Source organism: Platalea leucorodia (genome assembly GCF_965183815.1).
Source record: "Platalea leucorodia genome assembly, chromosome: 4".
In the NCBI taxonomy this organism is placed as follows: Eukaryota; Metazoa; Chordata; class Aves; order Pelecaniformes; family Threskiornithidae; genus Platalea; species Platalea leucorodia.
The window spans coordinates 6,964,868-6,992,756 of NC_138826.1; the positions used below are offsets into that span (position 1 = coordinate 6,964,868).

At 38.2% G+C, this 27,889-nt stretch overlaps 1 protein-coding gene across 3 annotated transcripts in view; it reads right to left on the reverse strand.

The window, feature by feature from the left end:
• Positions 1-462: 462 nt before the first annotated feature.
• INPP5F (inositol polyphosphate-5-phosphatase F) overlaps positions 463-27,889 on the reverse strand; it is a 45,337-nt gene continuing 17,910 nt past the window's right edge. For 2 of the 3 annotated variants that reach the window (XM_082309448.1, XM_082309449.1), the window contains exons 3-20: positions 23,299-23,435; positions 21,774-21,902; positions 20,894-21,061; positions 20,461-20,517; positions 18,670-18,868; positions 16,080-16,259; positions 14,445-14,512; positions 13,877-14,001; positions 12,429-12,506; positions 11,551-11,671; positions 10,870-10,998; positions 9,287-9,404; positions 8,522-8,720; positions 7,445-7,516; positions 7,285-7,358; positions 5,854-5,982; positions 5,008-5,095; positions 463-3,758 (exon numbers count right to left, since the gene is read on the reverse strand). In XM_082309448.1, the coding sequence (XP_082165574.1) occupies positions 2,624-3,758; positions 5,008-5,095; positions 5,854-5,982; positions 7,285-7,358; positions 7,445-7,516; positions 8,522-8,720; positions 9,287-9,404; positions 10,870-10,998; positions 11,551-11,671; positions 12,429-12,506; positions 13,877-14,001; positions 14,445-14,512; positions 16,080-16,259; positions 18,670-18,868; positions 20,461-20,517; positions 20,894-21,061; positions 21,774-21,902; positions 23,299-23,435 (3,206 nt within the window). In that variant the 3' untranslated portion in view covers positions 463-2,623. The remainder of the gene's footprint in view (positions 3,759-5,007; positions 5,096-5,853; positions 5,983-7,284; positions 7,359-7,444; positions 7,517-8,521; positions 8,721-9,286; positions 9,405-10,869; positions 10,999-11,550; positions 11,672-12,428; positions 12,507-13,876; positions 14,002-14,444; positions 14,513-16,079; positions 16,260-18,669; positions 18,869-20,460; positions 20,518-20,893; positions 21,062-21,773; positions 21,903-23,298; positions 23,436-27,889) is intronic. The other variant, XM_082309450.1, reaches the window with a different exon arrangement.

Sequence of the window (27,889 nt, forward strand, 5' to 3'; positions counted from 1 at the left end):
GCCGATTCCAGATTTTGCTTCAAGTAGTCCTTTTCTGAACAAGAAAAAAAGGCTCCTGCCAACCTCACGTTAAGCCGATACCACTTTGCTTAGCGCTTTCTCATGAGTGAGATTGTGTGAACAGGGACCCCCCTTTTTTACTGCATTTTTCCTGTGCTAAACACAACGTGGGTTTTTGCTGCACAGCCAGTCTGAAACTGTCCTCCTTCATCTCTGCACACTAATCATCATCAGAGTATTTATTATGATAAACAATTTTTGCATATTGTACACTTGAGCAAAGTTTGATGCCCCTTCAATTCACAGTTTCTTTCTTTTTTTGGGCACTAAAATGAATATTCATGGTTTCATCTGACTTGTGCTACATTAATATGAAGTTAAGCAACTGAAGAAATATAGAAAGAAAATGAAGTCTCTCTTCAAAAGGCAGCCTGGCTGGAAAGCAGCCTTCTTTCAGTGCTGCTTAGGGGATGGCTTTATGCACACTGCAACTAATCCAAATATGGATTATTTGAGGCTATTTCCAATATTTCATAAGTACTGGACAATTCACATGATACTTTTGGATCACCAAGCAGAAAGCAATGAGCCAATACAGCAGATCCAGAATTGGTTTCCAGGAAGCTCGTCTCAGCCTGGGGCATAAGCCAAGCTTTTTTTAAACACAGGAGCGAGATTATAGCTGTCGGTACCCTCGCCCGCCCTGCTGCGCTCTCTCAGACTGTGGAAGTCACTCTGCTGCTCTTTCTCCTACCAAAGTAATGGCCCACGGGCACAAACGGAGGCACGGGAGCTTCCCTCTGCACGTCGGGAAACCCCTTTGCCACGGAGAGGGTGACGGAGCACACGAAGAGGTTGCCCCGAGCAGCAGTGGAGTCCCCATCCTTGGAGGTAGCCAAGAGCCATCTGGACGCGGCCCCGGGCGGCCCTGCTGGGCAAGATGACCTCCAGACGTCCCTTCCAACCTCGGCCATCCTGGGACTCTGGGACTCTTAAGCCAGAGAAAGTCAAGACAACCCACCCACCTTTGAAACTCAGCACCCCAGAACCCCGGCGTACCATACCCCGTAACATCACCTGCCAAAACCCATCCTTTGATTCCACTTTTTTTATTAAAATATCTCAGGTATATTGCTCACATTAAAATACAGCAGTTTAATTTTAAATATAGCCACAAGTATAGACACTCAAAAAACCCAAACCCACATCACTTTAATAAAACAAATAAATAAACCAGATTTGTTTATCAAAGTTTCAGACCATGGGGGTTAGATGATCATCACTTCAGACACACGAGAAGCCCTAAGACACCGTACTACCCTACCCCTATGACACTATTTCTCGGAACACCACGTGCAGCCTACCTACGGTACACGGACTAGAGCACGGAGGCGCTGGGTCTGGCGTGGTGGTTGTCCTTGCAAACCACAGCACAGCAGGATCCTGCTTTACGGTAGCTTTTGGATAATGTCCTATACTAGAATGGCACGGCAAGGCATTTCTGGGAAGGAGTAATTCAGATAGATGTAATCTTTTGAGACACGTAGATAAGGGGGTTTTTATCTGATTCCCAGCACGAGTGGATGCTTAGCCTTATCCTGCAAGTATGCAAAGCTTGAGTTGGTAATGAATTTGGTTTTGATTAGGTGCTGACAACTACGCTCTAATGCAACACTGATTTTATGAAACAGTACACTTGCCTTTTGTTTTAGAAGTTACATGGACTTTTGCAGTTAGAATACAGCTTAAAAAAAAAATGATAGCGCAGAGGGACACAATGGCTGAAGGTCAGGTATCTGGCTTGTCTTGCTTTACACAGAGACAAAAAAGTTAGAGCAAATTGCCAGTGTTTGGAATTCAGAAAAAAGGAAATAGGAATAGCTTTAGCATGGGCAAGACAATTAGAGGACATCTGCTCCATTTCCCCCCACCTCAAAACAAGTGAGAAAAAAAAAAAAAAAATCTACAAACTAAATTTGCACTGCAGGATCGTGGATATTTCCGATTGGATCTATATGCTTTAGCTTTACTGGAAGTGTCCCAGGATGTGTGGAAAGAAAAAGGCCAGCAAAAAGAAACCTTAATTTCTGGTTAACATAATTAAATTCAACCAAAACCGCATCAATTCCCATTGTAGAGGCACAATTCATAGAAAGCGGCATCTAAAACTTCAATGGAAACAAGTAAAAATACTAGTCCAAAAATAAATAAAGTGTAATTTACCGGTAAGTTATTTTGCTGGTGCAGTGCAAGGTAAGTAAGGTCACAGAAGTGCAGTATCACCTTTTTAGTATAAATACTTTCTACATAAGTCAGAAGAGCTACAAAATTAGTCTCCAAAAATAACTGTGCAACACATTTAAGACAGAGAGCATGCTTAGTGAATCCCAGTGTCTAAGCTACCTGTTTAAATATGGTTTACCCTTCTTACGCCTCAGCTGCCCGAGGGAATTCTGAAGCTTGGTCAGAACCAAATTCATTTGCATCTCTCACTTCCTGTAAACAAGTTCTCTGTATTATTGATCCCAGTGTTCAGTCGCAGTTCACGCCACAATGAGTCCTGATGTAAGTTTTAGTATCATATTGAAAGCCACAACTAGAAGAACACTTCCTAAATTAGCAACTAGATTTGAATTATTCGTGTCTGGCATTGCGTAAACATTTCTTTCAGTTCTTTTTGTTTGATTTCATTTATAGCTTCTGGTTCTGCAGGGCTCTTCTGGACCTTTGCCACAGCAAAATTAATCCCTTGAGTCAATCCTGCTTGCGTGATGTTAGCGACCTGGACCATGGAACTGCGAATTTTAGCGAAAGGAGATACAGCTCTGCTGCTGCTGCTGTCAGCTGGAGAAGGAGTCGTGTGGAGTCCCGTCTCAAGGTTACCAGATACCGATCCGGGGCTTTTATGGGATTTAGTGAAGTCAGTCCCACCAACAGCTAAGAGCTGAGGATTTGGCTCAGAAGACTGTACGTCCAACTTCGACGGCCTGGAAGGAATGTCTCCGATAGCTTCGGCCTTGGTTTCTGCCTTCTTGGACGTATTATTGCTGGTTTGGTTTATTACGTGATGGGGCTCTTGAGAACCAGTCTCAGCCTCCAAAATATCTGACATCTTACTTTGAGCATCGTGCACAAACCTCTGGCAGTACACATCAATAGGTTTAGCAAGTTCCACCTCCGCGTTCTCAGCAGAAGGCGTGGGCACGTCTCCACAGTCAGAGCGGCTAGCCCCAGAGACGTGGATCTCGGAGGGAACATGAATGCTGATGTTCACGTCAGTGCTGCTTACGGACTGCGACCGACTGCCCAGCCGCGGAGCTGAGGCAATGATGCCGCAGCTAGGCAGCACGTAGTCTGTCTGCCCTATGTTCTCCAGAGAGCCAGTCAGCTGGCTGTCCTCATCCGATTTCGAATTAGTCAGGAAGTCATCCGAGTGGAACGAATCATTATCTGATACTTCTGTATCAGATTCGGTATGGACTTTAGTATCTACCACTGGATTTTCTAACGTTTCAAGGCTACTGTCTGATTTCCAAAGATTCACTTTCAAATTTGGTTTTAAAAAATTTACTTTCACTTCGGGTTTGGTAAAGCTGCCTAACTTCCGAAGATTGCTGATGTTTACATTGGACTTGGTTTGCTTCACTTTTTGATTGAGAGATGAGAACTTGCTCAGTAAATAATTCTTGCCTTGGGCCAGGGACCCTCTGTTCTGAGACCGAATGCCAATGATGTCTTCATGAGGTTTACTGCTCTTCCTGGAAGAAAAAGAAAAAAATCCCTGATGTACAACCAAGGCAGTCTCATTTATAAACACCAAGTATTTACCATCTTCCAGTCTATTTCCATAATACAGATGGACATTTCCGTAACTACGTTATCCTTTCCTTACATAATTGTACCCATATAAGCCAATCAAATTCAAAACAACAAAAACAAAGGAGGGTTGCTGCAGGACAGTAGCCAAATAAGGGGGAAAACAAGCTTCTGCGGGCACTTTTAATTACAAATATAGAGAATTCAAATCCAGTTTCATCTGACTTTGTGTATGCTGTACTCAGTAGCCAGATTTAGCAAATACTCAGTCTTCAGTACCTGTAAAGAGCAGCAAGATTTTCTTGCTAGTTTCTACTCAGCTGGGAAAAGAAGCTGAAATAGTAGCCCAATAATCAAATGCAGAAGAAAGTTATTGAAATATGTGCCCTAACAGTTTTTGCTTGACAATTTACAGTTGTACTACACAACACATTTTCTAGTAGTTCATACAGTCTGAATTTGAAGGGCCCCAAAATAATGCAAAAGATCACACTTGAACTGGTAAAACGTGCTAAACTTCAGCTAGCCATGCTCTCTTATTTCTACTCCACTGTCCTTTGTAAATTATTTCCTCACTGTTAACACCTCACCAATATTTGCAGGTAAAGGTTACTTCTGTTTAGTTGTAGACAATTGACTTATTAGAGAAAACTATCTAAAAAACTCCAGTAAGTACTTTTAATTGTCACCTGTGCTTTCATGTGCCCTTTTCTCTTAATGGGCTTGCAAAACAAGAACTTCTGTGCCATTCTGACTAACACTTCAGAGTTCAAAAGTTTAACTTCAGCCATTTCTTCACACAAGACCTGTAACATTATCTGGATTTCTTAAACACTCACCTGCAGCGGAATCCAAGCCAGGCTGACACTTCACAGGTTGTGAAGCAGACATTAAGTTCAGATAGGAAAAATTAAATTTGACAAACTAATCACGAACCATCTGATTTGCACTATGTTGTTTACATTTGGTAGTGTATATTGTCTAGAAGCACACATGTATAAAATATACTTTTAGATAAGCACCTGCAGACAGTTATTACTGGAAGCAGCATACAGACAAAGTAGCTCCTAGCACAGCAGCTAGATATAGACGTTTCTTTTAGGCATTGTATATATTACTGTTACTGTGTACTGTTAGCCACTGAGATGAGAGCAAAAGTGGGACACAGAAGGTTCACATTTAAGTACTCACCTCTCTAGCTTTTTCTCAATAATGGGCACATCTAATCCCATTGCTTGCTTTGTGATTCTCAGCATTTCTGCAATGCACTGTAGAGTGTCTGAAATCCAATTAACAGCCTGTCAGACCCTTAAAAAAAAACCTTAAAATCCCATATTCCAGAATCTAAAATTAGACTTATTTCTCTAACATGATTAAGTTAGTTTGGTTTTCTTGGTTTGTTTTTTTTTTCCTCCTTTCACTCTACAGAATAGTTGCTCCCTACAAGCTGCAATTCTGATTTAAAGCATACAAAATAAGCTTAAAGAATAGACTCTCCTTAAGCCCTAAATACTGGGTGTAAGTGAATCACTGCCACGGTTCATCACTTGTGGAAGGAAGAGAAGCAATGATATTTATCCTAATCCTTGTTGACAAAACTCAGTGCTTCATGTAAGAAGCGATATTTTTCCCTTATTAGTGTTCATTTAATTCAGTTAAACAACAAGCAAGAACATTTCTAGACATTGATTTCACTAAAATTAGCTCCTAAAGAGTGGAAGAAATTTACTTAAGCTCATTAACTCATAAGTTTTTGAAGCAGTAAAGATCTGGACATAGAAATTTCTCAATTCTAGAGAGACATGTTGCTTTAAAGCCATATCTGAAACATTTTTCTTTGTATTGAAACAGTACCATTCTAGCGTTCATACAGGAAGCCACATAGAGGGTTTTTTTGTTGGTTCCCTGCCCCACATGACTAAATTATGTTAAAATTTATCCTTCTTCAGAAGTTATTCTAAGAGCAATGTTTCCTAGAGAAACACTGGTACACTGAATACACTTCTATGTATAAAATTTTTTACATACGAAACAAACCTTTTCCATCTTCTTCTGGGTTGCGTACCACAGCTCTAAGAGTGTGAAAATACCCACTCATTTCTTTGTACTTGTAGTGCAGCCGCATGCAAGAGAACTTGGGTTTGCCAAAGAGAGTAGGCTCAGGCCCTGAGAAATAAACAGGAGATTAGAAATCTTCTTTAACCAAACACTGAAAGAGAGATTACAAAGACTGCACCTAAACATACGTAAGAGTTGACAGTTTTTCAGCATAAAAAGCTTCAGGTTTTCTTTTGAGCAGGATAGTCATTTTACATGAAATATTTGCACAATAACTAAACAATCAATTACTCACAAAAAGCAATTAGACTCTGTGTATGTCTATTATAATCCAGCCTGATTATTTATTACAGATCACCCTTTCAAATAGAAGAAAAAAAGAAAATCTACATTTATTACATCCTGTGTTTTAGGGTATGCTCCTGCAAGGATTAAAGGGAAAGCTAATATATTTTTACCAAGTGGAAACAACGTAAGTTTCAAGATTTTAGACCAAGTACTTCAGCTCTTCAATGCACTGCATCATATCTAGATCATTAAACAGGTGGGGTTTTTTTGTTTTTATAAGGTATTTGGTCTAGATGTTTCGACTATATTCTGTATGTCAGAATGTATTACAGGTCTCCACAATACAGAAGTGAGAGAGGCCTTTCCACTGAACTCTTAGAAATTGCACATAGTGAAAGTTACAGTGAGGCGATGATGAAATCACTATGCATTGTGTAATGGAGGATTAACTCTACTGGGGCAGGGGGGCACACACTGGAGGCCACGAACATTTCCCTCCCTTCTCTCCAACTGGACCACCTTTTTCATCTGTAAAGTTAAAGATATCACATCTTTAATACTTTCAGCTGAAAGTGCTGGATTTAGCCTGCAGATGTTACATTCTTTAGTCAATAAATAAGTTATTCAGCCTAACAAGGTGATTTCATAATAGCATGTTTCTTACCAGACCTTGAGAAAGAAGAGTTTCAAAAAAGCTAACAAATCTAAAGTACAATTCAGAACCAGCTGCTGTATTCAAAGAAAGAATGCATTTGAATGCACAAACCTATGATTTATTATAGAAGTTGATCAAATTCTTACTGCCAATTGATAAATAGTGAAATTTGTTTTGATCAATCCACATTTTTTTAAAAGTTTGAAAGAGGGAAAATTTTAGAATCCTACCACTGATCAAAGTTTCCATTTTAAGCAGTAGCAATAAGACAGGACTGTGAGAGAACACAAACTCAACTCTGACATCCATTATCAGCAAGAAAGCACATTTCTAGCTATGGCGGACCACACAGGATATATGCAATATATTGATGCTTGCTGTTCCAATGTATTTGTAGGATGCTTTGATAAGTGCTCAAGCTATTGCTAAGAGCATTCAAGAAAGATATGTGGTGACTATATTCTTACCTATTTCTATTTTTTCCAGAGCTTCAAGACTTAACCTTTGGTACTGATTCACTTTGTCAATTTCATCATCATAACTAGAAAAAAAAAGAATCAGAATTTAATGCTTCCTACAAAGCTACTAGCAATAAGCTACACACAGTAAGGGAAAGTGGTAACTTACTAGGCCACGTAGTAGGCAGAATTAGAAAGTAACAGCAGAACATCCACGTCCTTATGAGTGGCATCGATGAGACTGAAAGGGAAGAAGAATACAGGGGAGAAGGTTTTATTTGCACAGCTGTAACCCATCCCGTGTATTTTAGGGGCACTCTTCTACAACTGAAGGCACATTACAAAAGAGGTTTCAATTATGGTATGTTGTCTCGTGTGATGCTGCTACCTCTTCACAGCTACTGAAGAACGAAGTTAGGCGAGACACTTCACAAGCCAAAACGTGATGTGTCATTAGACTTGCCATAGAATAAGTGGAACCACGTAAGCAACACTCTCTCTTAAAACCTGGAGTTACCTAATAGCTCAGATAGGTCAGGTCCAAAAATAAATAGAAAACCCACAAGCTGTTAAAAATGCTAACAGAGAAATGGAAAAAAAATCTCACACTCAGTTAAGGCGGTAAGTCTGTACTTTGAATAGCTATCGTAAGATCCTGCTTTGCTATTTTTAGATGCTGACGTTCAACCTGCAGAAAATCTAACTACTTTTTCTTTTACAAGTTAGTGAACTCTGAACTTGATAAGGAGACTTATCAGTGAAGTTAGAGTTTATGCTCACTACTCTTCAGTTAGAAGAGAAATCTAGGTGTTCCTACTACTGAGTCATTACACAAGATTTTAATCTGATCAGATACAGCTTTGAAGTCAAGTTACACTTTCCCTACAAAGCAATAAGGAACAACAGCTCCCCAGACAGCCCCTTCTAGAACTAAGGGTGGTTAGAAGTTCTCTTCATGGTACCTACCACATTTTGGCAATATTAACCGAATGCATGCATTTCCAGGTGACATCTCAAAGGTAACTCCAGCATGCACCGTTTTTATGGCACTTTGGGAAGAGCGCATGTTTAAAGGACCTTTCCTTTTACAATTACAAGTATTCAATCCCTTCAAGGAGTCTTGTCATATTACAAAACTGTCCACTTGTATTCTGTTAACGCATCAGCTATCAAAATCATTTAACATCAGCGGTAATTAACAGGTGTCATAGCAGCAGCTGATCAATTATGACTTTATTCAACAAACCTTGGATCACAGTCAATAAGTGCCCATCCTCCATGGAATTTTTCATCATCTGGTAAGAGCAGTTTCATATAGCTCTGCAACAGCTGGCTGATCAGTTCCTGATGGCTTCTCATGTTCTCTTTGTGCAGGGCTTCATGTTCTTTCTCTTTTGTAAATATGGAGTAAAGATCCTCTGTTACAGGGATACCTTGCATCAAATCTAAATAAAACACACAAAACATCAAACAAGGAACCAACAGTTAAAAGTGATATACAGTGATAGTCTGTTGATTACTTTGTAAATTCCTTCCAAATGTTTCATATTTGAAGATACTCTGGAAGAATGGTTAGTTATTCTTTCTGAATAGAATGTTGCCTGAAACTGAAGACTCAGTAGGTATAACATTATTTTCTCTCAGTGAAAAAGCAAGAGTTAACTCACCATTTTAAGAAACACTTGCTACATAAATTTAACTTTGTCTAAAAGATTTATTTTGTCTAAAAGAGAGATGTTACAAGACAGTTAACGCTAAAATGAAGTTAGGAGCAAATTCTACGATGAATTACACTGCATGTAATCCCTCTGAATTGAGTGCTGTTTAGTCTCCAAATAGAGAATGACCGTTCCATATGGTGTCCACTACATAGACGTGAACATTATAAACACTCAAGGTGCTCTTAAGCTTCGGGGAAAAAAATAAACAGTCAGAACGATAAAGCCAAGATTATTTTAATAAAAACTTTTCTAAATACCATAGTTCAGCTTAGTTGAAACTGTATTCTTACCTATGACTGCTTGCCTATAAGCATCCCTGAAACGATTCAAGTAGTATCTGTTTGCAGAATTAACTCCATCCTTCATGACCCCTGCCAGCTTTCTTTCACCAGTCCTTGTGAAGTCACCCTGTTACACAGAACATGCAAATCATGCACATATGCCACTCTGAAGCAGCAGTCTCAGCTCAAAAGCTTTGGCATTCTGAAACTCTGAATTTAACAGATGACAACTCAGAAATCACGTTCAAGTAACTATTTCATATAGAAGTTGAAAATACTTGATTTTCAAAGAGTATCTACTTCTCATGGCACTGTTTGGCTCTGCAGAGAATCTTATGTTTTTGACAGACCTATGATTCTATATAAAGTCCTAATGGAAAACAGTGATCTGGACATATATGCCAGCTAACGTTAAAGTAGGACTTCCAAGACACCAGTTGCTGGGATGCCTGAATACCTAAAACCACACCCCTTATTTTTTGGCCTTTAATGTAAAAGGAACACTACTGGAACAATGGAGAAGACTGGAGCTTACTGAGAAATGGTTTTCATCTTCTCTGCTTCTGTTACCAAAACAAGCCAAGCATAACATACTGAAGGAAAATAGTATATATCCACACAAGCTCAGAAACAAAAGAAAGTTTCTAGGCCATGGAAGGCTTAGAATTTGGATAAAAAGCAGGTTTGGTAGTTACACTTCATTAACGCATTCTATTTGCACTCCGAACATTGGCACAGAGCAGTTCTAAAAGCCACGCCAACTACTATGAAGAACATTTCAGCTGTGTTTCATTTTCAAATCAAAAGAAATACCACAAACTGCAAATAAATTTAATCCGTGAACCTCAACAGTGAGTAATCTTCAAGCAGAATGGCTGAAAATTTAGATCTACAAAGCAAGTTAAATATTCACAATCAAGACAAGCGTGTCAAGCCATTTTTTATTACTTTTTAAAAAAAAGATTAATGTAATAGACTAATCAAAGTTCAGTAGAGAGATTGAAAAATTGTTCCACAAGTGACTATACACACAGAAAGTTACTCAAATTCTATGACTTTTCAAAGCAGCAGGAGTGAACAGTAAGGAGTTTCATGCCTGATTTCTGATCTTGGTAGACAGACTGTATTACAACTAATTAAGAAAAGTCTTTAGACAATATAACTAGTTAATATCACCCTACTACCTACATATCCTGATCTTCAGTCCTTCACAGTATTTTTTTTTTTTTTTTTTTTTTTAAGTACTGTAACTGCTTAAAAGTACTACAACAGCTACAACAGAAGTAATGCTTAATATAGATCTTAAACTCTTAGCTCAGCTATGCTTTGTATCTAGACATGGAACTAACAGAATGAAGTTAAACTACAGCCAGCACTGCCACAGGACACCTGGACACTCAAGTCTTCTCCAATTCACCCCAAGTGTGACACAAGATATTCTTCTATTGAAAGGCCTCACATCTCTTCAAGACAAAAACATGCAGAATGTTTGGCTAACTTTGCTACATATACAAGACTTCTCCATCGGACATAAAGCCCGTAACATAACATATTGCTCATCATCAGAACAGATAACACTCTTCACCCTTTACCTTTAAGGCAGCTGTGCCAGCATACTGCCGGCTTATGGCATCTCCATTGTTCGCCCATATTATCTGGTAGATTCTGTTGCATTTTACTGGCAAAGGCTGTTCTGGTGGCATCACACCCAGTTTTTTGAGCTGGAATTTGACATACACATATTAATATAAGGTTCAAGATAAAAAAAAAAAAAATCATTCTCAATATCAGAGCTTGATAAAGAAAATGGGAACACTTGCCAAGCATTTAAATTGTTAAATTTTATATCATCTGAAAAAGGAACCCATTCTGCTAATTTGTCAGATTAAATTAATTGTTAGCAATGATTAGTTAGATTTTAGTCCCTTAACATCTCATTTGGGGGAAGGATTTATTGGGGTTGGGGAGGGGTTAAACTTTGTATTACTGCATAGCTTAAATTAAAATGACTAAATCAAAACAAGAGAATCCTCTCCAAGATGTGGACAGACAGTCCTTTCCTCTTTGAAGGAGGACACTAGGCATCACTGTTTCAGAATGATTTCAAGCTATTTTAGTTGTACATAGGTATGTTCATACATATGTATGTACATACATAAGATCCTTTTCAGTAGAGGTTAGTTTAGCACTTTTCAAACACACAGATTTCCCTGTGAACAACAATCAAGTTCTGAGGTACTCAGTACTTGAAAAAGTACATTAGTTATACATGCCTGCTGTTCCATGACCACTCTTGCAATAGCAGCCTGCACAACATTGGTACGATCCAGACAGTCCATGCAGTTAACTCGAAAAATTCCTTCCTGTTTACAAATCACACCAGCTTGGTCAACCCTGTCAACAGAAAAATAGAGCAAAAGTATACTGAGACACTTAAAATCCAGTGTAATTTATCAGCTTCTACAAACAGCAGAAAATTTCAAACACGGAGTGCTATTTATAGTTGCAGTCATCACCCCAGCCACACCCCACTCAGAATTAACTACTCTTGTTCCCACCTATCCTCCTCTTTAGTCTAGGCTAGATATCCAACATAGATCCTATTGCAGCCATAAACTTGATGTGTAATCAGATGTTGAATTCAATTCATACGTATATAATATGAGCTTTCAAGAGAAAAGGCATTTATTTAATTTAAAAATCACAGAAGCCAATGACAGCAACATCTCACTCACAAAATTCTTTGAACAATATACAGCAATTGACTGAAGACTGCAGCCATACTCGTTACCAAAATGCATGAACTTTAATCACTACGAACTAAAGGTCAAACGTACCTACTGTTTTCAACAGTAATGTTGGCATTCTAGGGTTTGTCAGTCAAATACGAAGTGTTTCACATTAAATATAAGAAACCCTACAAGTGTTAAATGCAGTAAGCCTCAGGCAGAAAACAGTGTCTGACAATTTTTGCTGTTACATGTGTAGAACACCAATACTTCAGAACACAAAAATTCTTATGCACAAGCTGAGCACCAGGAGAGGAATATCAAACACACCAGTTGTGACAAAAATCAAGGCCTCTGAACGTGTACCGGTTTATTTTTTCTACAAATATTTCATACTAGTCTAAAAACAGTTAAGTACCTACCAGCACCACTTCATGTCAAGAATAATATCATGAATCGCATCAGTCAGTGTTTGAACATTTTCAAACTTCATTCCTCGGCTAAAATACAGAATTTCACAGAAGTTAGTTTTAACTAGAGTAGTGATTTTTCTTAATTACTTTATATTATTAGTAATCTTAACAAAAATGGTGTTTTCGCTAAGTGAGAGAGACAGACATTCTCTCCTGCAATAAACTTTAAATAGCAGCTCATATTCAGAACTATTTTAAAGTACAGTTCAATATCTAAATCCAAGGCAAGAGATTCATATCTTTAAATTCTCAAGAATTTGCATTCTTGAATGCTGCTTCCATACGGAAGAACAAGTGCGCAGCTATTCATGCATGTGGAACATTCTGTTCTCATTTTAGGCACAGCCTCAACAAAAGTAACCGCTATAGGTTTGAAATTGGGATGGCCTGCCCTGCTTTACCAGGGGTTCTGCAGAAAAAAAACCCTACAGAGAGATCATCCCCTCCTCCCCCCCAGGTTGTTTTCAGTATTGTTCTCTATTCACTCATGCTCACAGTACAAAAACAAACAGTCCTGGTCACTACAGCAGTTCTCAGGAGAAAAAACAAACAAACAAAAATGAAAGCTTGTTTAAACAGAAGATTAAGTATCAAATCGATTCAGGATGCCAACAGTCCTACAGAAAAGAAGTCTCAAAGGCCATTGCTATTTTGAGGGTTTTTTTCCCCCTTTTCCTTCCCCCTCTCAGACAATATCTACTAATGACATACTTATTCAGTCAGTAATGCTTTCCCAGGCCAGTTGCAATCCCTAGATTAAGTTCGGAAATGAAGATTAAAACAGTTTTTAGACCCCATGTTCGTAAACAAATGCAGTCTGCTTGAGGGAAGCATGAGAAATAGATGCCTGTGTGACGGATCACATGCTTGGGCATGTGAACACTGCACTAGACCATGCCAACATCAGAGTGGGGTCATGAAAACAGCAACTATTTATACTGGATTAAAATAAAATCCAGTGCATTTTATAATGGAAAAACAGCATCAGGGTCCTGAAAGAACCCATCGTATGTTTACAGAAACGAGCAACAGAAGAATGGCTTGTAGTCAAGAATTAAGAGCAGAATGCTACATAGTTTGCAAAGCAAGTCAGCCACAGCTTTACATTCATAGTATGTTTAAGGAAACTCTCTTGCTTAAAATGCATAACAACTTCAAAGCTTGGCCTAGTAAATAACTGCATATTTAACAGGTATGGGACACAAGATCAACAAACAGCAATGCTTTGTTACCCAAACTTGAACTTTTATAGTGCTTTAGTTTACAAAATGTATTCTTCCTATTTAAAAGTGTTTTCATGCAGAAGTAGAAATAATAATGGCTTTTCGCGTCCCTTCTACTCTCCTTTCATGCTAATAAAAATAGATGCAAAGTGACCTTCTTAAAAGGTTTCTTACCAGTGCTCATGGAAGTCAAATGAAACATAAGTCAGATTTGCGTTGTTGTACAGAAGAACTTGTTTAAGGTAAGCATCTCCAATAATCTTCTCTCTGCCTGTCTGATCCACCAAATTAATAATAACCTGTTCAAAAGTTTAATTATTTAATACTTGTCATCTGCTACATGACTTGCTTAGATATATACCATGGAATAACAAATAGCTCAGGAGTTGAAAGGTTTGTAGGTAATCTTGCTGAAGTTACAGTCTTTGCTAGATTGTACCCAAGATCAATAAGCTCCAACAGTTATGTGCCTACCTGAATTTTAATACAGAGAAGCAATGAATTCACAGGACAGGTACACAAAAGTGGGGCTTACACATTTCTGTAAGTTACTGCTGTTTTTTAGAGGTTACTTACAAGGATACTTGAAAAACTTAGTAAAATTCTATCTATGTGCCACCCTTCCAATTGTCAACAAGCTTCTAAAAAACCCACAAAACATATCGCCAACAAGAAAAACAAACTAAAACCATTAACTTTCATCCCCTGCATTTTCATAAGGTGACTATCACATAGCACTCACCTGCTTTTTGTAATTTTTCAGCTGTTCTTCAAAATGTGCACGAAAACAGGACACTGTTTCATTCTCACCTACAAGGCAGAGCAATGTTAGACAGAAACAGCCTGTTCAGCAACAAGTCCTGTTTGAAGTATTACATCATGTCCAAATCTATACTCTAAAAAACCAAGATAACTTCGCTTAAAGTTGCTTTATTTTGCTTTTTGTGCAGAGCAGATTAATTATTAATAATCTAATAATAATTAAATGCAATTCCACAATATTTTTGAATATAATATTATTTTTAATTATATTCCTCAATTTTTTTAACTAATCCTATTAAAGAAAAAAGAGGAAAAAATGAACAAAAAAACCCTTCTCAGCTCTATAAACAGATGTCACAGCACAAGCTTTCAGTTGGAACTAATCAAGCATTGCTTCCAAATATCGGGGGGGGGGGAGGTGGATGGGGAGGTGTTTTATTTTTATTTTCCTCACATTATGAACTTACTTAAATTTCCATTTCCATGATGTGGCAACAAGTCATCCCTCTCCAGTAATCTCCAGATTATTTGGCATAAAATTACAAGAAAACCATATCTTTTGATGCACCTTCTTTAAGTTTGCAATGATAGTAACTGCTTGCCAACTTAAAACTGTGTGTTTTGTCCAAGTTCCTAAGCAAGCCTGAAGGCCCGTTTTACCTGGTCTTACTCAAGACACAGGGAAAAAGTGTCCTTTAGCTTTCCAACATCACAGCCTCCTCTGAAAGAGCAGATTTTTTTTTTTTTTTTTTTTTTTTTTTTAAATTTTCAGCCCTAAAAAAATTGTCTTCAATGGCAGAAGACCGGTCCTGCTAATGCTAGACGAGAATGTGAATCCAACACATAAGTTGGACTTGCAGAAGTACATACTTATGATCGAGGATGCCAGTCAACCCAATCCAGTGGGAGTCTGGTTATACAAGATCATGAACATACTAGCTTCCTGCCAAGAAAAGTTCCTCCTTTACAAAGCTAAACCTAGAAGATTTTGATTACTTCTGTCTTTTAAGAAAGTTCAGGCTATGAATACCTAGTTCATGCACGAATCCAGATTTGCCAGTCTCATCAATATTCTTGCATGTTTTGGCTTTTGCATTATCTTTGAGTAGAAAAGGAAGCAATTTAGATCTGACAAAGCCCACTAGATAGTACTTAATTTCAGAGAAGACAAAAGCACACTATAAAATAGGTGTTACATGAAATGTCTATGTTTTCCCACACTGAAATAGCAGTTCTTAACGCAGAAGGAATCTCAGCATAAGTTAACTTCATGGACAAAAGATATTTGTAAGATATCAATGTCTGAGCAGGTTCTCAAAAGAGAAAGCCAAATTGTCTCCCTTCCCAACCCAGAAAACACTGCAACAAGCAAGACTAGACATAAAACAGGTACTTCATTAAATATTGAAATTCAAGACCTGTTGGGACTTTACAACGGACAAGAAGTCAGAGCTCTGCATAATTGCAATTAGAGTAGGAGTTAACTGGAGTCAAGTCATTACTGTTATTCCTGGCTTTTAGAAAGTGCCACTGAAAGCCCAGTGGTAAAGCAACACTCCAATGAACCTATTTCTAAGGCAACTCTGATCTTTAGGTATTCTACTCAAATACTTACTCTTGTCCAGTCGGGGCCGTGGGTTATATCTATATCCAACTTGGCTCCAGAAAACAGGCACCGAGCCTCTTGTTTGTATAAATGAAAGAGTATGATTATGAACATGAATCAGTTGCTCCGTCTCAACATAATTTGCCACATTTCCATTTTTATCAACACCTCTTCGCTTATACCGCATTCCTAGGAGGAATGAGAATGACCAATCCGTATTTAAGTATTAGTCTTAAACATTAATAACTTGTGTTACTGTTTTTGACAACAGCAACACAAGAAGAGAGTTCTAGCCAAAATCCATGATCAATGGTAAAAGCCACTCCTATCCTAGTCTAAGCCCCAAAAGTTACGTTGACTATATGGATAAAGTTTATTTACTGATATACTACGAGCAGCAGAAAGTAAGTTGACAGGGCAAGGCAGTCTACTGGCACTATCAAGTCACAGATATATCTAGTCCACCCTAAAGGATGTGTTACTTCCTGTTCTGTCAAGTTTCACCGAGTTTTACTTTAGTGCTCAGTATTTTCCATGAACCTAAAGGCCACTGTCACAGACAGATGGCTCCACTTACAATAAGAGATCCCAAAAGCAGCCCAAGAAGATTTGCACGTTCCACAGAACAGAAGACTTCCCCACCTTGTTTTAATCCATATAACTAATTCTGCACATTAGGAACAGACACTGCTCTTCTGACTACAGTTTTTTGCCTAGCCATGTCTGATCTGATCATTAAACAGAACAGGTAAGTGTTTGCATATGGAGGTTTGCACAGCCTTTACTCAAAGGAGAATACATCACTGTTTCAGAAAGAATGCAGGTGGCAGCAAGGGATAGGGAAGGAATAAGTAAAAAGGGTGGGAGAAAGATTCAAGGCCATGGTTTATAGCATGGAAATTCAGTTCCACAGAATCAGAACAACTCTGTTCCAAGTCCTGAAGTAGCACTGGACCAAACTTCTGAACTGAACCCCAACAGCCCTAGCTAAGGACTACGAGAGAGAAGGGAAGAGGTTACAAATAGGGAGGTGAAAGAAATGTAGAATACCTATCATAGGGATCCTTTATAGGGTCACGAAATGTCAAAGCAGTTTTGCAGCATTTAATCAGAAGGGGGCTTTCAGCCGAAAGCATCAGACACCTTTTACTTATGTCCTGCCACCAACAGTGGCTGTTACACCAAAACCCAAACTAAATCATTGCACAGGAAACTTCAGCTCCCTTACTTTTGATATCTCAACTTTTGCAGACATTAGGCTCTTGCTCTCTTAAGCTTAAGAGCAGCTGTCTTCCTTTCTCTCATGATACCTCTCCTTAAGGTCTTAGGTATGTTGATGATTTTGTGCAGTGATTATTTTTTTTTCTAAATCACAAACAAGCTGCCTGACAAATAAAGAATCCGCGTATTTAACATAGAATTATCTTAAGCTTTCAAATCAGTGTTTCCTGTTTTTTGGTGTGCATTTTTTTTTTAACTACAATGTTTCAGAAATGAAAGCGCTTTGGCTAAAATTATGTATTTGAGAATGAATTAAACACACAACTTAGTCCTATAATTATTCATCAAAACATTCAATCAGTTTACTGAAACAATCTTTTTGAGTCAAGGGAGAAAGTTCTATACAGTTAATGCTCTGGACTAGCAATCAAGATGAGCACAGTGTCATGAATAGTAAGAGAGAATCAATAAGCAATTTGCCCTCTGCAATGCAGTTTCTGCATCTGTAAAACAATTCAGTATAAATAAGGCATACTGCAAAGTAGACGCTACTGTGAAACCCTCAAATATTTACTCTGACTTGTTCTGACAAATAATTTTCCCAGGAACTGAATTAAATGCATTGAAGTGAGCTGTGGCACAAAGGCCAGTCCCCTATCAGGGTAAGCTCACCAGGTTTTTTTTCATGTTAAAAACCTAACTCTGTAGGAAAGGAGTTGGACACAGCAGAGAATATCTTAAAAAAAAAAATGTGATAGACTGAAAAGGCTTAGAGTTGAACAAGACCTACTAAAGTGTGAAGTGATTCAATCTTTCTTTTGGTGCTCCTAAGGACAGGGAACAATTTCTGTTTGCCTTGCTGCTATTAGAATAAGTCAAATCAGGTGCAAGACCAAAGCACGGTTCTTATTTCAAACCTTGGCCCTACGTAAACTTCTCTTGGGACACAGGCACACACGCACACACCTTTTCACGTCTCTATTCAGCTGCTGTCAAGCCCTCAAAGGAAGACCTTTGAAAATTTAACTCCCATGCAGGCCTACTGAAAACATATCAGGACAGAGCTGTACGCAAGGTCCGAATCAAGGTGTAGTTTGCAAAGATGGAACTTTATCTCAGAACTGATACACTCAGATACATTCAGTGCCCAAGAGGAGACTCGTGAAACTCACTCAGTAACCGCTCTAAGCAACAGCTGTGTAGCGCTGTATGCACTACAGCCTTTTCTTTTCCTCCTATAAGCAGGAAAGGCTGTAGCACGTACTTTGACAAGAGCTGACCATTTGCTGAACGACACAGCACTCTTCCAAGTTTTATCTTCTGCATCCCTCTCCAGTGTTCAGGAACAATCCCAATACCTTGAACTATGTTTGCCTACCAGCTCTGTGCCGACTCCGGCGTGAAATAAGTGCCACCAGAAATGTTGGATGAATGTCATCTACACAAGTTGATTCCTGAGGAGGAGTTTCAGGACTGCTCTTATCATCATCAGAAGATTCACTATAGTTTACTACAAGCTCTTCAATTTGCACAAATCCTTGTATGATGGGTATAATCCAGAAGTCCACTTCAGCATTCTGAAGGTTACAAAAAACATTTACATTCTTGTTGGTTCTATATTACCTACAATTATTTCTGCCATTTCTCATGTTTATAAACAGTTGCTTTGCATGCTTCTCATGTTTTAAGAAATTTTTGCCATATTATTTCTGTAAGAGGTACCAGCATTTTTCCTCCATTAGTCATAGGGCTTTTAAATCAGGAGGAAGAAAGAGAAAGCAACTTAAGATTTTTCTGTGGAGATGAAGCAAGCTGAATCAAGGCAAGGCAAAAAGCCCTCCTCTACTCCCAGCTATCTAGGGACAGAAGAGAACCCTACAATATTTAAAAGCTTCTATTCCTCTTTCCCTAAAGGGAGTTTTCATACAATGTTACATCTGATGTTTAATAGACATTAAAAGCTTAAAGTAGTAACTTCTCATGTCAAAGACAAAAGATAGTCAGTTCAGACAGAGCAACAGATATTGGTAATTTATTATCTAGTTTCTGCTTTAAGGCAGTTTCACAACCTCTATGTGGACATACAGCATATTACATTTGTATAGGTAAATAGATAAAAATTTGAAAGCGAAATGTTGTTGTCTGTTTTCAGCAAAACATATTGGCATCAGCTTTATATGGGCCAACTTAGTACCCCAGCCAAGTGGTTCAGGGCTCTGCACATTAGTGCTTTGCCACCCTAAAACCTCAATTTCTTAAACAGAATTTAGATCTGACTTCCATACTAATTCAAGGTTATCCATTTATATCTTGTAATATGAAAAATACAACTAGTTAAACTCCTGCATTATATACAACCTTTCACAGAGCATCTAGGTTTACCCTGCTGTGACTCCATAAGCATTAGAGTATATAAAATTATTAATGAAAGAGAGATGCAGGGCACAAGGTAAGATGTCCGCTGTCATCTTGACAAGAACCTAAGACTTGACCTGAACTGGCATACAGTAGTTAGTAACTCAGTCCTTTATCTAGTAGGTTAATTTAAAATGAAGTGAGATTATATATTGAAGAAAAAGAGTGGTTGTTCTATGTTTCTTTGTTTGTGCCCATTAGCGAGGAAAATGCTTTATCTACTACTCTGAATAGCTGTTCAGAATAACTTGTTCTACACTACTGTTACATTGATCAGCTACTCTGTTCAATGAGAAAAGCAGTGTTCTCCACTTAGAAAGACAAAAATCTTGTCTCAAGAAAATTTTGGAATTCAGAGTTTCTTTCTTTTCTGGTTCCTCCTCTTTATCAAATAATCAGCTCTGTCCAAGGACAATCCATTTCAAAGATAAATACATCTTAAGTTTACCTCCAGAAATCAGCACAAACATATCACACATCAAGTTATTCTGCATTGCTTTATTGTAATAACATTTTAAATTCAGTTGGTGTGCATTCAATAGCAATGATCACAGGCTAACTAGAAGGCTGCTGGAAGGCCAGCTGGGAGAAGAAGGTAATGCCAGCTGCTCAGCTTCAGAAGGCACAGCCCTGATCCTGACCTGTCCGCCAAGCAGGTTTTTAAGTAAACTTCTATGAGGCCTTAAGAAAACATTTCAACTAAAACTAAAGCATGGTTCTCATAATACACGTTATCATTAAAAATAAGACTCACATCAATGCTGATGAGATCTTCAATCATGTGCTTGTTCCAAAAGAATCTGTCATCAACCTGTTTAAAACAAAAAGGGCAGTTTCTGCAATATTTCAAGCAAGGTTTGGCAATATCTTTGGTAAAGAGACCAGTGTTATTCACTACAACTGTACATGAAAGTCCAGTGTTTACTACTTTTGAATATAACAGCTCAGTTCAAGACATGCTGCTGGAGGCTTTTGTTTCATTTCCTTGCACTGAAGCTGGTTACAGGGCAAGATCTTCAGATGCTGTAGATTATAGCAACAGAGAATGTGACCAGTCAAGTTTGGACGACATACATTATTGAACAGCACATCTCCCAAAAGGGGAAAGAAAAAAACACAACCCCACACACAACACAAAAAAAAAAAAAAACACCACACCACCACACAAAAAACAGACACACACTTACTTTTCGCCACAGTGGTAAGTTAGTTTTCTCACACGCACTCTGCCTCTGCACAGAATTTGTTAGGTCATAGGTCAGGCTGTAGTAAAAGGAATCTGAATCCATGAACATTTTGAACAACTCCTCCAATAATCTCTTCTCCAGCTTCTCTTTTTCTTTGCTTTCTTTAATCTGAAAGAAAAGTAATGGCTTTCTTATGGTCTTTCTCTTTGATTGAGAAAGACTCCAGCCACATTTGCTAAATGCCATTTCTAACCTTGTAGGACAAACATTTTCTCATTGAGGAGCAGGATCTTAAAATTCCTAGCAGAGATAGGGGCCACCATCTTCAGAAATACCATGCTATTACTTTTAGCGGCAAGGGCATTCAGAGCAGTCAGACCCTGAAACATACTACTTGAATGTAAGCTCCAGAAGTTTCAGTCTCAAGAGTTTCTGTGAAATACTGCATCTACCTGTTCTACTTTTAATATTGTTTGGACTTTCATATCCAAGCCATTACTGTGTAAAAAGCGTTTTGATAAGATCGTGTGATGTTCTCTGAGGAACTGTGCACCAAATTTTGTCTCCAATTCTATATGGTAAGAGATGATTATGCAGAACAATTTGCAGAAGTTCAGAATCCCGCTAGAAGCAAACCCTGGTAAGAAGGCACTCTATTAGTAATTCTGCCAAAATTACAGAATTACAAAATGAAAAGTCACAGAAGAGTAACAGTTAAATAATCAAAAATTAACTTGAACTTCAAGACAATAGTTTCACATTCTGCAGGTTTTCACTAGTTCTCTTTTTAGATCTTAGTACTCCATTTGATCATCCACCACAACCTTTGAATTATCAACTAAACATTCTGAAAAAACAAGAAAACAGTAGGAAGTTTTACCTTCTTTTTATTTGGAGCAGACACATTTGATTTAATTTGAGTAAGAGTCTTCAGCAGAAATTTTGTGTCATCTGGGGACTGTGTAATCTTCTCTGGCTTGTTTATCCCAAAATGGTGCTTTTTACAAAGCTGAATAATGATATGGAATTAAAGCCAATACTTAAATACTCTTTAACAAGTTCAAGAAAATGTGAAAGTCTACAAAAGCAAGACCTCAATGTCCACAAGCCTAGGGGAGACACTGAAATACAGGGGAAACATACAGTTCTATCTATAGCAGATTTCTCCCTTTTTTTTTTTATAAAAGGCATTTTCTCCTGTGACTGTGAGAGTGTCTGCCTCAATTTGACACAACTTGAGTATCCAGACCCACCTCAACTTCCCACCCAAATTACAGTGTAAATTAGTATTACTGACTTGTATTGTTTTTCCTTTATTCATTCTCTTTTGGAAAAAAATCTGCAACATTTAAAGTAAGGGTTTCCCTTGAAGCCAAGTTATAGAATTAAGATTCCAAAACAGGATGGAAGCAAGACCATCCCTTGAAAAAAAATATACTCTCTTCTGATTCAGAGGGCAAAGGTATGACAGCTTCCTCCCCCAACACACACACACGTGAAGCCCTAATCTTGGAGATATTCAGGGATAACCTCAGGCACAAGCAAGCTGAAGTACTTGGGAGAGGGCACTGCAAATGTGAGCTCTTGTACAGGTTTCTAGGCACAGAAACACAGAGCCGATGCAGTTCTTGCCTACATGACTAACAACAGGAAGGTATTACATCTAGATTTCAAGTCATATTCTTGTATCTCAGACCCTGTTCTAATGCCCAGACTCTGAAGCAGTGCTTCAGAAGCTCTTCATGCTCCTAGACTTCCACCAAAGCTTTGGAGATTCCATGTTACTCTTTCCCTCTTCATGGAAGGATTCTCATGCTGTCATACAGGCACCATAAAGACTATCACAAGTCATCCTGTCCCCCCATCATCATCCCCCCCTGCCACACACACTCAAAAAAGAAGCCCGAAGCCTGAAGACAGAATTGGTCTCCCAACAGTCTACTAACCACAGTGTAAATCATCTTAAAGTACTAGGATTTACTGAAAGTCTTACCATCCTAGTCATTAAGAGGTAATCAGAAGAGCTTTTTTTTTTTTGTTAAAGCAAAAACACAAGGTTCCTGTCCTGGTCTATCCCTTTAGATGATTCCAGTGGATTCAGTTCTGTTTTCAAATGACCTGTTGCTCAATTACACTAACAAAGTTTTGTTCTTGTGTGGTATTTTCAAGGGTCTTTATTAAATTTAGGTATAATTTTATTGCAGTTTCCCTCCCTAGCAGAACTTGTGATTTCTATTTAAAAATTAAAAACTTCTAATCAAAAAAACAGTATTTAAAAAGCAAAAAAATGTTCGATATGTCTGCATGCACCAGGAAAAAGATGAGGCATGTGTTTAACTTTATTTCACATTTAAATTTCACTGAAGCAGAAGGGGGAAGTCAGAATTCATTGAAGATAGTCATACCTCTAATTCCAGATCCTGAGGTTCTGTTTCAGAAAGTGGAATCACTGCAATCTTTGTTATTTTGCAAACCTCATGGTCTCCTGGAAGTTTGCCAATCAATGCTTTCTGACGAATTAAAAGTAGCCACCATGGTAAATCTGAAAAAAGATTAGTAGATGCTTTGATTTGTCTGTCAGGCATTTACTTTGATTAGTCTGCCAGAAGCTTCTCCCCAGTGTAAAACCCCTGCCAGGAACCATTTCACTAGAAGACTCCAGTGAATGATGACTTGCTATTGCTATGTTTTGTTATTATGCATTGCAATAAAAAAAAAACACACTCAAAAAAACAATAATTATTCAGTCTCTAATGGAATAAGGAGATTAACTATTTCATAGACTTACCCATTAGAGGTAAAGTTACTACTGCTTCATCTATAGCAATTAGGCAATCTCTAGGATGACGTACATTCCCACTCAACGTCACTAATAGCAGTACCATTTGAAAAGAATAGCTGGAGCTCAGAGAGCAAGCTAAGATTTTCCCTTTGTACCTTCTGTTGTGTATAAAACAGCGAACAAGACAGACACAGGCAACATCTCCTTACAAGACTGATGAGTTAAGAAATCTGGTGAGCAAACACAGAGTGCATCATAAAGCGGCTCATGTACGTTTAAAGCTTCACAACATCATTCCTGAAGTATATGCATCTAAGTGGTGTAGAAATTAATGACCCAAAGATTAATGAAGATACTGGTAACAGGTGCATTCCATACACACATCCAATCTACAGCATTTGCAGTTATAGCTTCAACACTTTAAAGAGACAGGGACACAGAACAACAAACATTCCCGCTGACTGCTGAATAGTGCCTGGACATCAGCTTCCTAGATTTTAATCGCTCAGATCAGTAGCATGCTGGGCGTTTATGAGTCAAAAGTGAAAGTTCTGTTAAGAGAGATGGAAAAGGCACAGAAAGTCTTAGACACACACATATACGCTCACTATTTCTCCTAACTGAGAAGCAACCAACTGAGTTTAACTGAAGAGGTGATATACAGACATTAAAAGCCTGCTATGGTAGACTTAAATATGATTCCACACTTGTGACAGTAGATTGTGTCATGTATTATGCCTTTGAATACAATATACAGTCTTCAAAAAAAACCTATTTAGAGGTTTTATAGCAAATACAAAGTCTGCTTTCCTTGCTCAGTAAATTCTAAACCATATTTTATCCTCTAAGTGCTAAAAAAGAAAACCCAAGGATAACATGTTTAAAGTCACAGCACACCCAGAATTGTTCTCTTTCCCAGATTTTTCAATATACTCTCAGCACAGAATTAAAGCTCTACCAGAGTTGTAAGCACCTTTCCAATAACTGCAATTAAAAAACCTTGAATGCTTCAACCCAAATCTGACAAGATATGTATCAGCAGCAGTTTCTTCTATCTAAAGAAAAGGAATAATCATTGCAAATAGACTGCTGTGCGTTATGACACTCCACTCCTTACTTTGATTCTCTATTAGTATCTTTAGAAAAGATACGTGCTTATGTTGGGTACTAAGAAGCCTTTAAAAATTGCAGATCCTCATAATTACAAATGTGCTGTGAGAACCAGAGGTTGTGCCCCAAAAAGAGAGGAGGGGAAGGGGAATGAAGACATGCACTGCCTATTTAATGTATGTGATCTTCTAAAGGGAGTCCTGCGCTACTTCCTGAACACAGCATCAGTAACCACAATCTCTACAGGATCAGAGATACCTGTCAGGTCAGAAGGGATCCCAGGATGTCACCCTGCTCAAGCAGGGTCAGCTCTGAGGCTGGACCAGTTACTCAAAGCCATGGCATAAGCATAGTCTCCTAAAAACTGGTCAAAGGATAACAAATAAGGACAAGAGAGTGACAGCAAATGCCAGCAAGACAGTTATCCTCACTGACAGCAGGTGCTAGAACAGCTTTTCTGTACAGGTACAGGCAACATGACTTGGAGAACACCTGCCTCTGCATCCAGCATTCCACCCAGCAACCATGGGGGCAAGGTGGAAATAAGAAGAGGAAAGCTGAGGAAAACAGGACCAATTCTGTGCAACAGTGAGAAGACCGATGAATAGTTACGAAAATACTTTTAAAAAGGGGAAATTGAAATGCTGCCAAAACCACCAGCAACAGATGAACATATCTAGTGCTTCATCTGAAAAGAAGGTCTACCATTTTCTATACTGCTTTCCAGCTGACAAAACCAATACAGTCTCTGGAAACCCAGGGCAATCCAAGCTTAACAGAAGGGTAGCACTATAGGGCGACCAGACAGATATTCCTGTTGGGCAGTTCTATAATCTCATCATTCCCACCTACAGAAGGTTAGCCACACAACCTACTCCTATGAGGAGATCACCAGTGTATGTCAACAAACAAAACAAATACTCTTTTAAGAAAGGATACCATCTAGAGCTCCAGTGAAACAATAAATATAATTCAACTGGAAAAAATAGTATGATGTAAAGGCATTTAAGCAGATACACCTTAGTGAAACCTGGAAAAGAAAAAAATCTCTGGCTACTCTTCAGTTTACCACATTTTAAGAATGGTAGCAGTAAACAAGAACTTAAGAGCTTAATACAGCCAAGCGAGTTCTGTATCCTCTTATTTTAAAATGCAAAGTCATCTTGGTGCACATTTCAAAACTCTATTTGTATTATAGCCAGAGCCACAGAACATTGAAAGATAACAGGAAATCCCCAGCAGATCAAAAGAAAACAGTCAGGAAGCAATTATGCAGATAAAGTATGCCCTAAAGTAAAAGCTTCAACAATAGCCATAGAAGGAGGATATTATAATTGCCAGCAATATTTAAATAACAGAATCCCTAAATACAGAATGTGCTTCTGCAGTTAAAAAAGAGTAGTTCCATAGAATAGCTTTAAAAAAAAAGATTAGTTGTTGTCTACTCAATGTGAGAGGCACAGTGCGTACAGGGGGAGCACTACTACAGCGATATGTCATTCCAAAAGAGGGCATGTTTTAAATCATCTCTTAAGATCTAATATTAATTTTTAGTGTTTTATGAACTATGGCAGTCAGATGGCAACAACTAATTTAAACTACTATATCTAAAGTAAGCGATTATCTCCCATTCTTCACTACAACAGAAATTTAGCTCCTCTCTTGCCTCAGCGCTGTCAGCCCACCACTGCTGTTTATTTTCTCTAACACTTCACAAACAACCTAGCATTTAGTTTCCCCAAATGCTTTTGCAGTAACTTTTCTTGAACTCTGCATAACTTTACTATAAATGCTGCTTTTTGCAAGTATTTTGATTTTAGCCAAGAAATTCCATGCTACTATTTTTTGTTACCTGAATAACTGAAAAATTAGTTGCAAGCAAGAAGAATGTTTTTAGTTATTGATTGGATGAAGTTAGAAATGGCAGCAGTTACACCTCATTGAAGAGATTTCAGGTGCTGAACCACTCATTCTTTCTATCAAGATTCAGAGGCACGCTAACAAAAACGCTTTCCTTTCCTGGGGGTGGGGAAGGAGGATCTCCACTTCCCTTCTGTTCACCGAGCCTATGGAACCTTGTCAGCAGCATTTCATTTTGGTCTTAATTAACCAGCCCTGGAAGAGCACACCAAATTGATATAAGTACAGACGTTAAACTGCATAGGAGTCTGCTTTGACCAAGAAACAGAAAAACGTGTGGTAGCAATGAATGACTTAAGCGGCAGTTCCTGGAACTGGTTAAGAAATCCAGCTTTGGTTATAGTTAGATACACAGTATTAACTCTGAGCATGTTCTAGCACTACAATGTTTGATCAACTTGCCAAGTATTCTCTGAACAAAAGTGATTCAATTTCAGGCTACCATTACCATTTTAGTGGATTACAGCACCTACCTTTTATTCTAACAAAAAAATAACACAACCTCTTTCTAGTTCTGTATTGGGAATTTGACAAAAAGAAATTGAGAAGCTACACTTATATTTTGTACGTATGCACACTAACTGGACCACAAAACAAAATTAATATTCTGTAAAGGAGACACTGTTTACGCAAGAGATGTGCTTGCCTCTATATGGGAAGATCACACAGAGACAATTTTAATTGTGCATCTGTACCAAGAAAATGTGCAATGTTCTGTTTCAGTAATTTATCTCCACAACACATTCTAAAATCCTTTTCCTTCTATTCCCATTTTTACTCCACACTGTCTTACAAGTCATCTTGGGACGGGCCAGAAAAAGGTGAGAGACCATATCCTTACATTCTGATATTCCATTAAGGTTTTGTCGTTTGGGATTTGTTTTTTTCCCCCCAAAAAAGCATCTTACTGTTTAAGAAAATTCAGTGTTGGGGAAGAACCCAATCATACTTTAAGTAGACTTTCATCTCCAATGTGCGTGTACCGCTATGTCCAGATGTATAACTGACCTTATCATGGCAAAAATTCTTTAAAGAATTAAAAAAATAAACCACGTAATATTGGCTAGCTGGTTTCTATGAGACTGCTTCCCTCCCACAGAAGCTTTTCTACAAATTCTCCTGTACTAGGCCAGCAATAAAACCAGCAAGATTAAGAGTAAATTAAATCTCATCCCTAGTTACAG